The following is a 14,956-nucleotide window of genomic DNA, read 5'->3' on the forward strand; positions in this document are numbered from 1 at the left end:
ATACTAACAAAAATACCAACATACTTAGAAAGGAAATCCTAGAATCAGAATAGAAACAGAAATAACATTTAAAGAAATAATGGCTGAAAATTTTCAAAAATTGAAGAAAAAACTTTAATCCTCATATACAAGAAGCTCAGCAAATTTGAAATAGAATGAAAAGAAGATATTCTTCAGTAAAGTGTCAAACTTTTGAAAGAAAACAAAGGGCAATCTTAAAAGAAACACGATATGCTTTCAAACACATTTGATTGTTAAGAATTTAAAAAATCTCTCCCTGATTCTTTTTGTCTTCACACCATAAATAATAGGGTTCATCATAGGTGGAATAAGAAGATATATATTGGCTACAAAAATATGAATATGTGGAGCAATGTGGTGACCAAACCTATGAGTGAGAAAAGAGAAGAAGGCTGGCGTATAAAACACTAAGATGACCCATACATGGGAGACACATGTACTTAAGGTCTTGAGGCGGGCAGCTTTGGATGGGAGATTAAAGACAGTGAAAAGAATAAGGACATAGGAACAGATGATCAATATGAAATCCAACCCCCCTGTAAGGAATGCCACAATTAGGCTGTAGGCTCTACGAATCTTGGTCTCAGTGCAAACCAGTTTTATTAGGGCCATAAACTCACAGTAGGTATGGGAGATGACATTAGTTCTGCAATAGGAAAGCCACCGCAGTAAAAAGGGGTGTGGACTGAGGAGTATAGCTCCTCTGAAAACAATGCCCAAACCCAAACCTACAATCACTGCAGGTGTTAGGATAGTGGAATGTCTTAATGGGTGACAGATGGCTATGTAGCGGTCAAAAGCCATGGCCAAAATAAATCCAGATTCCATAGTAGACAAAGAATGAATGAGGTACATTTGAAGGAGGCAGGCTTCAAAGTAGATCTCTCTGTAATTGAACCAGAAGAGGCTGAGTATCTTGGGAAGTGTAGAAGAAGTAAGCATCAAATCAGCTACTGACAACATGCATAGAAAGAGGTACATAGGTTCATGCAGTTTGTGGTCTGTCTTGACAATTAATAGAAGAGCAATATTTCCCATCAGTGATACTAAGTAGACGAGGCAAAAAGGGACAGAAATCCATGTGTGGACAGCCTCCAATCCTGGAATGCCAAGTAGTAGGAAGGTGGTAGGGCGAAGACTGGTCCTGTTGTAATTTAACAGTAGATATTCCATGACCCTGTCCAAATTTTTAAAAAATCACAAAAATTGTAAATATATGAATACCAATTTTTTCATTATGGGTGGGAGAGATGTTGGCTATTGAACTATTTCTTCAGTAGTATAATCTTGAAATGCATCAAATATATGGGACTATACTTTTTCATGTAAGAAATACTAGTAGAAAAGCATCTATCATTTATCTATCATCTATCTATCTACTATCTATCTATCTATCTATCTATCTATCATCTATCAATCTCTTTGCCTTTTTTCAGAAAGTGTTGCTAAGTTAGCCAGATGCATTTCAGTAGTATTATAGTATTACAGAAGTAGTAAATTTATTGCTGAGTATAAAAATATAATTTTCTACTATTTGAGACAAGCAAAAAAGTGTAACTACCACTGTCATGAATGAGATCAGTGATTTGTGGTATTTTAGACCCTCTTCTTTCTGTCCTTCCTAATGATAGGGCTTATAGGTATAAAGGAAAGATGACTTGGAAAATACTAAATAACAATTGGGGAAATTAGCTAAAAAGGCAGAATTGATAGGTATGAACCAAACTGATATATTTTTAAAGGTGAGTCATCGAGCTAATAAATGAAGGACACTTATCTTTATAAAATCAGTTCAATTGAATGATAAGAAAATTCTTAGCAAAGAACATAGAGAAAATGACCAAATCTGGAAAATATGGGTATTCAAATTACCAGATATTTGTGTTTTTCTTGTAAAAGATCATCGAATTTTTTCCAGAAGGTGCATAATACATTCTTCAATCACACAACACACTTCATACTGACTTTTGTTTCCAGAGTAAACTTTTTTTCCCTATATGCCCTATGCTGTGCCTTTTATTCCTGTGATTTACTCATTCCCTCACTGGAAGCCTCTACCTCCCATTCCTCTTCACTTATTTTGTCCATCTCCCACCGCCCTTCCCTCTAGCAATGGTTTGTTGCCTGTGTTTACAGGTCTGATTCCTGAAGCCAACTTTTAAATGCAACTCTTGGCTCCCACATGTCAGCTTGCCAAAAAGCATGCCTTAGAATTTGTGAAAAATTATTTTGGAAAGGTATCCTAACAATACTAAATTTTGAATTGATAAATCATTATTTTGGTTCAAATATTGGTACATGGTAAGCTTATATAGCATGAGGTATCCTTTCACTCTGAATAGAACTAAGTATGATTTTTTTTAAAGGTTTTGACCAATGCAGTTCAGGATTAAATCCTAGGAGTAGATTAACAAAAATTCTGAACAAAGCTTACCTCTCAGCTTAAAGATTGAGTTCATCTTCATATACCTTACTTTTCTGTCAAGAAGTTTAACCACCTTCCAGAGAGCCATAACTACTTAAGACTGGATCTAGGACGCCATGGTAGGCTCCATCATTCACTTCTCACAGAAGCACTGAATTTTCCCATCCCAACTCAACTACAATTTTGCAGGATATAACCTAATTATCTTACCTCTACAATGAGATGGTCTCTTTGCTCACCCTGAAGGTCAGCTTAATATTGGCTATAACTACAAGAGCCATTATACCTCTTATCCTGGGGGACCAGAGGCTTGTAAAGAATAACTTGCCTATCACCACTCATGAGAATGCTATCTAATTGTAAGCAATTTCAGCAATCTCTCCCAGTCTCTCCAGGCATAATTTTGTCTCTTGAAGGAAATCAATCCTTTGTCACTAGTGTCTTCACCACCTATGCTTTTAGCTTAGAAACCAATAGGAGATGGCCTCTGGATGCCAGATCTGGAGATACTTGACTCATCACACCTCTTGGGCTTAAGCACACACAGGTGCTGTGAATTAATGCCTTCTTACAATTTATATGATGAGAGCTAGGAGTGGGGGATACCAGAAAGACGCATGTTTATGAATTAATTAGGGCATGCATATTAACATCCCCACATGACTCCAGATATATATTTTTTTATTTTATTTTATTTTATTTATTTTATTTATTTTTATTTTTATTTTTATTTTTTGACTCCATATATTTTTAAGTAACTTACTTGAATCTTACTTAGTTCTGAAAAACAACTGAAGCTCCAGGATATTTTCTGGTCATGTTGCTGTTTGTGAATCCCCCTGAACTTTACTTGTTTGATCAATTGTGGGATATTAATTATCCCCATATACAAAAAAAAAAAAACAAAAAAAACATTATTTGCATTTTGGTTGGGATATTATACAAATAGTGGGTATGTTTTCCTTATAGATATGTCCTTCCTCATCCTCCTCTCCTATTTCTGTATTTCAGGAGTGATGATGAGCATTATAGGCTATATTTCCCAGGATCACAAATCACCTATATTTATGCTGGGTTTGTTCAGTGGAGGCACTGGCAAGAAAATATTAAGGAAAAGGAAAGAAAGTCAGGTTTATTTCTCCTTATTTCTCACTATCTTCAACTGCATCTGTCTGCTCCAGGGCTCCAGATCTTTCTATGGTTTCAGCTTCCACTAAGAGACTCATATCTTTGAGCTATGATTGAACTGCTGGTTCCTCTCTCTGTTTCACTGACCTAGAGTTGGTACGGCTTTCCATAGTCCTTTTTTTTTTTTCATTTTTTATGTTTTTTTAGTAGGCCCCACACTTAGCATGGGAGTCCAACATAGAGCTGGAACTCATCACCCTAAGATCAAGACCTGAGCTGAGATCAAGATTGGAGTTTTAACCAACTGAGCCACCCACACACCCCAATGAATACCTATAGTTCTTAATTTCTGGGAGACTTTATTTTCAAATAATTCACTTCTCAAAAGTTCTATAATTTATATAATTATCAGTATTAAATATACCTTGTAGAGTAAACTTTCAATATTCAAGAGCTTTTTGTTTCCTAGTTAGATTCTGACTAATACAAATACATTTCATAATACTATATGGCTTTGGTAATTGGTCAATTTAAAATAATGACAGTATTTCCTTGTTAACTGTTTTTAAATATTAGAAATATTTTTTTAGAAAAAATAAAAAACAACCAATAACCTTGAACCCAACATAATAAAGGCCATATATGAAAAGCCCTTGTGCTAACATTGTACTCAATGATGAAATACTGAACATTTTTTTTTCTCCATGATCAGGAACAAGACAAGAATCCTCTCTTCTGTCCCTTGTATTCAACATAGTACTAGAAGTCCTAGTCAAAACAAATAGATAAGAAAAAGACATAAAAGGCATCCAAGTTAGGAAGGAAGATATAATATTAGCTTTGTTTGTAGATGATTTGATCTTATAAGAAGAAAACCACAAAGATCATACATACACACACACACACATGCACACACACACATCTACTGGAACTGATAAAGAAATCAGAAAAATTGCAGGATTCAAAATCAACATGCAGAAATCAAAAATTGCAGATTTGAGCAATCTGAAAAGGAAATTATATAAACAATTCCATTTATAATAGTATCAAAAAGAATAAAATAGGAATAAATTGAAGAGAGAGACAGATATTTACTTGTACACTAAAAACTAGAAAACATTGTTGAAAGATACCATCGAAGACACAAATAAATGGAAAACTATTCCATACCCATGGATTGGTAGATATAATATTGTTAATATGTCAATACTACCCAAAGTGATCTACAAATCCAATGCAATCTCTACCAAAGTTGCAATGACATTTTTGCAGAAACAGAAAAATCCAATGTAAAATTCATACAAAATCTTAAGGAACCCAAAATAGCCAAAAGAAAAAAAATCTTGAAAAGTAAGAACAAAGTTGAAGTCTCATACTTCCTGATTTTATAACTTACTACAAAGCTAAAGTAATCAAACCAAATGATAATGGCCTAAAGATAGACATATGACCTACAGAATAAAAAGGAGAGCTCCCAAATAAACTCACATATAGGGTCAGATAATTTCTATAAGATCATTCAATGGGGAAAGAATTGTTTGTTTGTTTTCTCAACAAACAGTGATAAAAAAACTATAGATCCACATACAATAGAATGATGTTGGACTCCCAGAATATAAAAAATTACTAAAAATGGATCAAAGTCCTAAATAGGAGAGGTAAAACTATCAAATTGCTAGGAAAAAAAGAGAAAAACATTATGACATTGTATTTGACAACCTCTTGGCTATGACACCAAAACATAGACAACAAAAGTAAAAATAAATTAACTGGACTTTATCAAAATTAAAACTTTTGTACTTAAATACAGAGGACAAACTAGTGACTGCCAAAGGGGAGGTGGGTGGGGTGATAGGTAAAATAGGTGATGGGTGTTAAGGAGTACACTTGCTGTGATGAGCTCCAAATGATATATGTAAGTACTGAATCACTATATTGTACACCTGAAACTGATATTACACTGTATGTTGACCATAATTTTAATTTAAAAAAATGAGCAGAAAAAATACTCTTTTGTATTGAAAGACACTATCAACAGAGTGAAAAGGCAACCCACAGAATGGGAGAGGGTATTTGCAAATCGTGTATCTGATAAGAAGTTAATAGCCAGAATATATAAAGAACTAAAACACAACAGCAATGACAACAACAACAAAACGACTGAATCAGAAAATGAGCAAATGCCTTGAATGAAGATTTTTCCAAAGAATGTGTGTAAGTGGCAAAAAAACACATGAAAAGATGTTCAACATCACTAATTTTTAAGGAACTGCAAATCAAACCCACAATGAGACATTACTTCAAATTTATTAGGGTACTCATGCCTTTAAAAAATAGAAAAAAAGAAAAATTGTTGGTGTGGATATTAAAACACTGGAGCCCTTGTGCATTGCTAGTGGGAATGTAAAATGATGTAGATCCTGTGGAGGAAGGCATGGTCATCCTTTACGAATGAAAACACAGAATTATCATACGATACAGGAATTCCACTTCTGGGTATATACTCAAATTAAAACAGAAACTCAAACATATATTTATGCAACTATATTCAGTAGCATTATTCACAATAGCCAAAAGGTAGAAACAACCCAAATGTCCATCCACAGATAAATGGGTAAACAAAATCTAAGATAGATAGATGATAGATAGATAGATGACAGATAGGAATCAATATCTAGATCTATATCTGTTTTATCTATGTAACTATAGTCCACTATAATATATATATATAGACATATTATTCAACATAAAAAAGAAGGAAATTCTGATGCATTCTACATGAATAAATCTTGAAGATTTTATGCTGAGTCAAATAAGCCAGTGACAAAAAGACAAATACTGTATGATTCCACTTAGATGAAGAACCTAAAGTAGCCAAATTCACAGAGACAGTAAATATAATGGTAGTTGCCATGGGATGTGGGGAATGGGGTGTTAATGTTAATGGGTAGAATTTCAGATGGGGAAGTTAAAAAAAATCCCTGAAGAAGGATAGTGGTGATGATTGCACAGTAATGTGAATGCACTAATTCCACTGGACTGGACAATTAAAAATGATTAAAATAATACCTATTATGTTATTTTACCACAATAATAAAAAAGCCACCAGTAAATGTCCTTTAGTTACATTCCACCTTAATGCTAAAAACATGAGTGATGATACTGGATAGATAGATAAATACATAGATGATAGATCAGTTTTCATTGCTTTTTTTCTTTATAACATTACATACAAATATATATTATCAAAGAGAAACATCAGAAGCATCTTTCCGTTGTACCTGAGCTGTTCCATAAATAAGAATAGGAAACCATCCATCATTTAGTTCTCTAGAGAAATCTTATTTTGTTTACTCTATATATCTTTTTCTCCTTCTTCAACTGTTCACTATTTGTAATTATCCTCCAAAACACACTTAGAAGAAGATTAACAATTTGTCCTTCAATATTTAATAAATGAATAAGTCTAAATAACTTGTTGGATTACAGTTTTTGGAATTCACAGACATATAGTAATAATAGAGAACTTTCAGGCAGTAAATGCAATTCAGCTTGCAGGATTAAGAGCAGCTAGTTATTTTACTTATATCAACTCTTTTATTTCCATTTACTTTGCCAATCCAACTAAAATCAAGCAACTTTGACCTTTAATGTCCTAAGAACACATTCCCGCATCTTTTTGGCCCTTACCCCATACACAATGGGGTTGAGAAAAGGGGGCACCAAAAGGTATATGTTTGCAACAAAAATATGGATGTGTGCAGGCACATTCTTCCCAAAATGGTGAGTGAAAATGGAAAAACCAGCTGTGGAATAGAACAGGAATAACACAGACATGTGACCCACATGTGCCCAAAGCCTTAAAGCCAGCTTCCCGGGATGTCAGGCTGAACACAGAGCGGAGGATGAAGGCATAGGATATAGCAATGAGAATGGCATCAGATGAGCCAATGATAGAAGCCATACTGAGGCTATAACTCTTGGTGGCCCCTATGTCCACACACACCAGCTTCACTATAGCCATGAACTCATAGTAAGTGTGGGTAATGATTCGTGTTCTGCAGTAAGGCAGCTGTTTGAGCAGGATGGGATGTGGAGAAAAGAAGGCTACACCCCGAATCACCACAATAATGCCCATTATGGTGATGTGAGCATGGGTGAGAATGGTGGTATGGCACAGTGGATGACAAATAACCACATGACAGTCAAAGGCCATGGCCAGGAAAAAGCCCGATTCCATAGCAGTAAAACTGTGAATAAAAAGCATTTGAGCCAGGAAAACATCAAAGGCAATGTCATGGGCTCCAAGCCAAAAGACACAGAGCATGCAGGGAAGCGTGGATGAGGAGAAGACCAGGTCAGTGATGGAGAGCATGCTGAGAAAGAAGAACATAGGCTCATGGAGACTTCACTCTGCTCTCACCACGGCCAGTATGGTCTCGTTCCCCACCACAGCCACCATGTAAATGGAGCAGAAGGGGATCCCAATCCAGATATGCAGGTCCTCTAGTCCTGGGATGCTCATCAATAAGAAGGTGACAGAAGAGGTGTTGAAAGGAGGCATGACTTTTTTTCCTGTGCTTATCAGTACTTTTAAAAATAAAGTTGCTATGATAGATGATTACAACCAGATGCAGAAAACATGGAAATCTGATTCAAGAAGATCCTTAATGATCTGTTGCTAAAAACAATTCAAATTCATAAGTAGGTGTATTTAAATTCACTAGGATCATAATACTAAATTTAGTAATAACATACTAAATGACTGTTTAGAAGATAATACTCGTATTATCTTTGGGGTCTATATGTCACCTCATCTCTTCATTTGCAGTAAGATTTCATCTTTAGTCCGACTGATACTTAATTCAACAAATGTTTACTGTGAGGTTAATGAATTTCTTTCTTGAGCTTTCATTCAGTATTTCCCTCAGGTCAATGAGTTTTCCATAACTGGAAGTGATCAGCAGAGGCCTTGTGAAAATATCAAGGAGTTATTGAAAGGACCCTTACAATCCACTCTGCCATTCTCTTGGGGAATAGAAATATATGGTCTTTGTCCCTTTCTGGACATGAAATTGAAGTCTTTGGCACAGATTTTGAAGTAAAATCATCTCAATCTGTATCTTTATCCTTTCATTTGCTGCTCTGCATGTGTAACTAATCTGACAAAATTTAACAATGATGTCACATTTTTCCTATTGTTTCTTTCTATCAAGTCTCACTTAAGAATGGCATATATTACGTACTTTTGAACCAACAGATATCCATTGGTTAAGATATGGTATTTCTTAACATTAACCCTACTGACTACTTTTTATTGTCATTTTTTTTCAGAGTTAGATTATTTCCTTCATTTCTTGATCCAGAAACCCAAATTCTCAAACATGCATAACAGTTTATATACTGGATTGTTAAATTTACCTCATGATGCTTGAGATATCAGTTTCTGACTAAGTAGGTTTCTTTATACTTCTTCCTGCAGTTCCAAAGGACAGTCAAACCTCCATGGCAGAAAAGCCCTGGGATAAAGTGGTTGAGCATGAGCAGGAATTGAGAAGGATGAAGAAAAGAACTACTTTTTTTTTATTATTTTATTTTAGATCACTTTTATTTTCTTTTTTAAAAATGTAGAAAAACATTTTTTTGGAAATATAAATGTCATATCTCTTTACATATGAAATATGGTCTTTTAAATTAAATATATCCATGTGAATTAAAACGCTGGAATATTTCAGTTTGTATTTTTAATTGATTAGTAGCCCATTCAAGTATTACTTTGATTATGTCAATGACTCATAAGCTTTGCCCTTCCTGCATTCACTGGCAGCATAGCTGATTTTTAAAGGACTATTTCTGGCTTCATTGACATTTGTAGTGACCATAGTTCCTTTCAGTCATTTGCTTCCTTTGATGATACTTTTATTGGCTCAATGAAGAACAATATCTTCAGTATTCATATTTGAGTATTCAGAACACAGACATGAGAGCCATAGCCCACTTAACATGCTTAATTATAATAATTCATATGGTAAATGATGCCATTACGTTTTAAATTAAGTTTTCTATTCATGAGTTCAGCAGGGGCTTCCTCCAACTTCAGAGTAAAGTAGAAATCTTGCCCCTCTGCAAATATTTTTGAAAGAAACAAAATATCAAAAGACAAAAACAGCAGCCTCCTTGGCCTTAAGATGATTTATGTTTTGAGCCAGATTTGAATAAACAGAAAAAGCAATTATAGTTCATAGATTATTCAAAACAAAGTAAACATTATTTATTATTGCTTTCTAATTATGCATTTTTAAAATTTATTTTATTGCTTGCTGATTATTTCACAGTCCTGCCACATTAGTAGACATAGTCTAGTTCTTATATTAAACTAATTAAAAGGTATGGATTAAATTTTAATTTCCATTCTACTTCCACTGCAATAATCTGAAAAATCTTCATATTTCTCTGTAAAATAAAACATTAATCTTAGTTACAAAATACTAGTTAGTGTATAAGGCTTCTAGCATTTTAGGACATTTTCTAATTACATATCGTTTTTTTCATGTTATATTAATAGGAAAATCATTCATATATTTTAGTGCATTGTAATTTATGGAGATTTGTTATTAGCTATGGCAATATTAACTGTAAACATAACCCTAGAATGTCAATCTAGCTCTGAAACATAAATCTCGATAGATAAAGGCTCCTGGGTGGCTCAGTTAAGCACCTGACTTTAATTTTTTTTTTTTTATTGGAGTTCAATTTGCCAACATATAGCATAACACCCAGTGCTCATCCCGCCAATGCCCCCCTCAGTGACCATCACCCAGTCACCCCAACCCCCGTCCCACCTCCCCTTCCACTACCCCTTGTTCATTTCCCGGAGTTAGGTATCTCTCATGTTTTGTCACCCTCACTAATACTTCCACTCATTTTCTCTTCTTTCCCTTTATTCCCTTTCACTAATTTTTATATTCCCAAATGAATGAGACCATATAACATTTGTCCTTTTCCGATTGACTTATTTCACTCAGCATAATACCCTCCAGGTTCCTCCATGTTGAAGCAAATGGTATTTGTCGTTTCTAATGGCTGAGTAATATTCCATTGTATACATAAACCACATCTTCTTTATCCATTCACCTTTTGATGGACACCGAGACTCCTTCCAGTTTGGCTATTGTGGACATTGCTGCTATAAACATTGGGGTGCAGGTGTCCTGCTGTTTCACTGCATCTGTATCTTTGGGGTAAATCCCCAGCAGTGCAATTGCTGGGTCGTAGGGCAGGTCTATTTTTAACTGTTTGAGGAACCTCCACACAGTTTTCCAGAGTGGCTGCACCAGTTCACATTCCCACCAACAGTGTATGAGGGTTCCCTTTTCTCCGCATCCTCTCCAACATTTGTTGTTTCCTGCCTTGTTAATTTTCCCCATTCTCACTGGTGTGAGGTGGTATCTCATTGTGGTTTTGATTTGTATTTCCCTGATGGCAAGTGATGCAGAGCATTTTCTCATGTGCTTGTTGGCCATGACTATGTCTTCCTCTGTGAGATTTCTGTTCATGTCGTTTGCCAATTTCATGATTGGATTGTTTGTTTCTTTTGCTGTTGAGTTTAATAAGTTCTTTATAGATCTTGGAAACTAGCCCTTTATCTGATAGGTCATTTGCAAATATCTTCTCCCATTCTGTAGGTTGTCTTTTAGTTTTGTTGACTGTTTCCTTTGGTGGACAGAAGCTTTTTATCTTGATGAAGTCCCAATAATTCATTTTTGCTTTTGTTTCTCTTGCCTTCGTGGATGTATCTTGCAAGAAGTTGCTGTGGCCAAGTTCCAAAAGGGTGTTGCCTGTGTTCTCCTTTAGGATTTTGATGGAATCTTGTCTCACATTTAGATCTTTCATCCATTTTGAGTTTATCTTTGTGTATGGTGCAAGAGAATGGTCTAGTTTCATTCTTTTGCATGTGGATGTCCAATTTTCCCAGCACCATTTATTGAAGAGACTTTTTTCCAGTGGATAGTCTTTCCTGCTTTGTCGAATATTAGTTGACCATAGAGTTGAGGGCCCATTTCTGGATTCGCTATTCTGTTCCATTGATCTATGTGTCTGTTTTTCTGCCAGTACCACACTGTCTTGATGACCACAGCTTTGTAGTATAACCTGAAACCTGGCATTGTGATGCCCCCAGCTATAGTTTTCTTTTTCAATATTCCCCTGGCTATTAGGGGTCTTTTCTGATTCCACACAAACCTTAAGATAATTTGTTCCAACTCTCTGAACAAAGTCCATGGTATTTTGATAGGGATTGCATTAAATGTGTAAATTGCCCTGGGTAACATTGACCTTTTCACAGTATTAATTCTTCCAATCCATGAGCAAGGAATATTTTTCCATCTCTTTGTGTCTTCCTCAATTTCTTTTAGAAGAAGTGTTCTATAGTTTTTAGGGTATAGATCCTTTACCTCTTTGGTTAGGTGTATTCCTAGATATCTTATGCTTTTGGGTACAATTGTAAATGGGATTGACTCCTTAAATTCTCTTTCTTCTGTATCATTGTTAGTGTATAGAAATGCCACTAATTTCTGGGCATTGATTTTGTATCCTGCCACACTGCCATATTGCTGTATGAGTTCTAGCAGTCTTAGGGTGGAGTCTTTTGGGTTTTCTACTTACAGTATCATGCCATCTGCAAAGAGGGAGAGTTTGACTTCTTCTTTGCCAATTTGAATGCCTTTAATGTCTTTTTGTTGTCTGATTGTTGAGGCTAGGACTTCCAATACTATACTGAATAGCAGTCGTGAGAGTGGACATCCCTGTCTTGCTCCTGATCTTAGGGGAAAGGCTCCAGTGCTTCCCCATTGAGAAGGATATTTGCTGTGGGCTTCTATTTTTTTCTATTATGAATTAGAGCCTTGCTGGATAAAGTATTCTTGGCTGCAGGTTCTTCTCATTTATGACCCTGAATATATCTTGCCCACTGTTTCTGGACTGCCAGGTCTGTGGAGAGGTCTGCTTTTATTCTGATACTTCTCATAAAGGTTATAGATTTCTTGTCTCTTGATGCTTTAAGGATCTTCTCTTTGTCTTTGGAATTTGCAAGTTTCACTATTAAATGTTGAGGTGTTGAGCAGTTTTTCTTGATTTTAGGGGGGGATCTCTCTATCTCCTGGATTTGAATGCCTGTTTCCCTTCCCAAGTTAGGGAAGTTCTCAGCTCTGATTGATTCAAATACACTTTATGGACCCCTGTCCCATTCGGCGCCCTGGGGAACCCCAATTAAACGTAGATTTTTCCTTCTGAGGCTGTCATTTATTTCCCTTAACCAATCCTCATGATCTTTTAATCGTTTTTCTCTTTTTTCCTCAGTTTCCTTCCTTGCCATCAACTTGTCTTCTATAACACTTACTTGTTCTTCTACCTCGTTACCCCTTGTCGTTAGGACCTCCAGTTTGAATTGCATCTCATTTAATTGATTTTTAATTTCGGCCCTATTATATCTAAATTATGCAGTCATGAAGTCTCTTGAATCCTTTATGCTTTTTTCTAGAGCCACCAGTAGCTTTATAATAGTGCTTCTGAATTGGCTTTCTGACACCAAATTGTAATCCAAATTTTGTAACTCTGTGGGAGGGAGGACTGTTTTTGATTCTTTCTTTTGTGGTGAGTTTTTCCTTCTAGTCATTTTGCTCAGTGCAGAGTGGCCAAAAACACGTTGTACTGGAAAAAGGAGAAAACAAGAGAAAAAAAAGGAAAAAAGAAAAAAAAAAAAGAAAAAAAAAAGAAAAAACGGGGTGGGGAACAAACAAAACAAAAATCAAGGGGGAGTACCTTCTGATTCTATATACTGTAAATTTCTCGATTTCCCCTGGAACTTTCCAGTGCTGCTTGGTCAAGAACTTGCTTTTCCCCTGTCCTTCTAGCTGGTCTTCTGTGGGAGGGGTCTGCTGTGCTGATTCTCAGGTGTGTGCACCTAGGACAGCTGCCCAGCCCCCTGCCTGGTGCAGGGCTCAGTGGGAGCTGTTTATCCTGTGAGGCCCTTGCTCAGTCCCAGGTACAAGGTGAAACCAGGAGGAGGAACAACAGTGGTGGCATCCAGCTCTCCAGCCCTAGAGTCAGCTCTGGCAGTAACTACCACAGCTTTCAGTCTGCAGGGGCCTGGCGCTCCGGGGACGGGGTGCACCAATCTGCACAGCTCAGGGCTCTACGGGGGCAGGAGTGTCCTTGCTGTCCGGTGCCCTCCGGGCCCCCGCTTGTCCCAGGGGGAGTGCTGGATCTTGGGCGGTGTCCCCCAGCGCCCTGGGTTCCGGGGCCTGCGCCCTGGGCTCTGGGGCCTGCACGGCTGGAATCACGCTCCTCCGCTGCAGCCTCACCCGCAGAGCCACCTCCACGCAGCCGCCTTCTAGCTGCTCCCGGTCCAGCCCTGTGCCTGCTGTAGCCCTTTAGGGAGCTCGGCCAAGGGGTGTGGCACGCTCTCCCTGGGGCGCACCTCCTCTGTTCGTGCCCCTGGGTGCCTGGGAGCATCACCCCGCCTCCTAGGATCCTGCCGCATCTTTCTGCAAGGGCCTCTCTGTCTGGGAAGATTGGTGAAGCTCTTGTTTCTCTTGGATGGGCTCTCCTGTCCTGGGGACACTCGCCCTGTGGCCTTAGCCAGGCTCCTCGTGGCCCCTCCATGAGGGATGCTTTTTTATCTATTTCTTTCTTTTTTCCATCTTCCTACCTTGATAGAAGCCGAACTCTTCTCACTGTAGCATTCCAGCTGTTCTCTCTTTAAATCTCAGACCGAATTCATAGGCTTTCAGGATGATTTGAAAGTTATCTAGGTAAGTTGGTGGGGACAGGTGACTTGGGGACCCTACTGCTCCCCCATCTTGCCCCGCCTCTCCAAGAACTACTTTTTTAAGTCAAGACAAATTCTTCAGCTGTAGAGCAACCCTTGGTTAATAGTTTTCTGCTTTTCCTATCTCCTATTAAGATAGTACTTAGTATGTATATAGTACTGCCATCAGTTTTGAAGGAGAATCTGCCTTCCTTATGTCTCAAACAAATCCTTTTAAATATCATACGTTCTTTTTTTTAATTAATTAATGTATTTACTTTTGTTAGTCACACACAGAGAGAGAGAGAGAGAGGCAGAGGGAGAGGGAGAAGCAGGCTCCCTGCACCGGGAGCCCAACGTGGGATTCGATCGCGCGTCCCCAGGATCGCGCCTGCGCCAAAGGCAGGCGCCAAACCGCTGCGCCACCCAGGGATCCCAATATCATACGTTCTAATAAGACCTTAAACTGTTACCTCTATATATGCTTTCCTAAATCATGCCAAAACACTTTTTTTTCTAGACTTTTACATTTACTAGAATCTGGGTTTATTATTGTTAAAAACAGTTGAAGAACA

At 37.2% G+C, this 14,956-nt stretch overlaps 1 protein-coding gene and 1 pseudogene across 1 annotated transcript; both read right to left on the minus strand.

Moving 5' to 3' along the window:
• Positions 1-237: 237 nt before the first annotated feature.
• OR52S2 (olfactory receptor family 52 subfamily S member 2) lies at positions 238-1,194 on the minus strand. Its single transcript, NM_001389045.1, has one exon. The coding sequence runs from the start codon at positions 1,192-1,194 to the stop codon at positions 238-240; it is 957 nt and encodes a 318-aa protein (NP_001375974.1).
• OR52S21P (olfactory receptor family 52 subfamily S member 21, pseudogene) lies at positions 7,205-8,138 on the minus strand (annotated as a pseudogene).

Source organism: Canis lupus, chromosome 21 (assembly GCF_011100685.1).
Source record: "Canis lupus familiaris isolate Mischka breed German Shepherd chromosome 21, alternate assembly UU_Cfam_GSD_1.0, whole genome shotgun sequence".
Taxonomy (NCBI): Eukaryota; Metazoa; Chordata; class Mammalia; order Carnivora; family Canidae; genus Canis; species Canis lupus.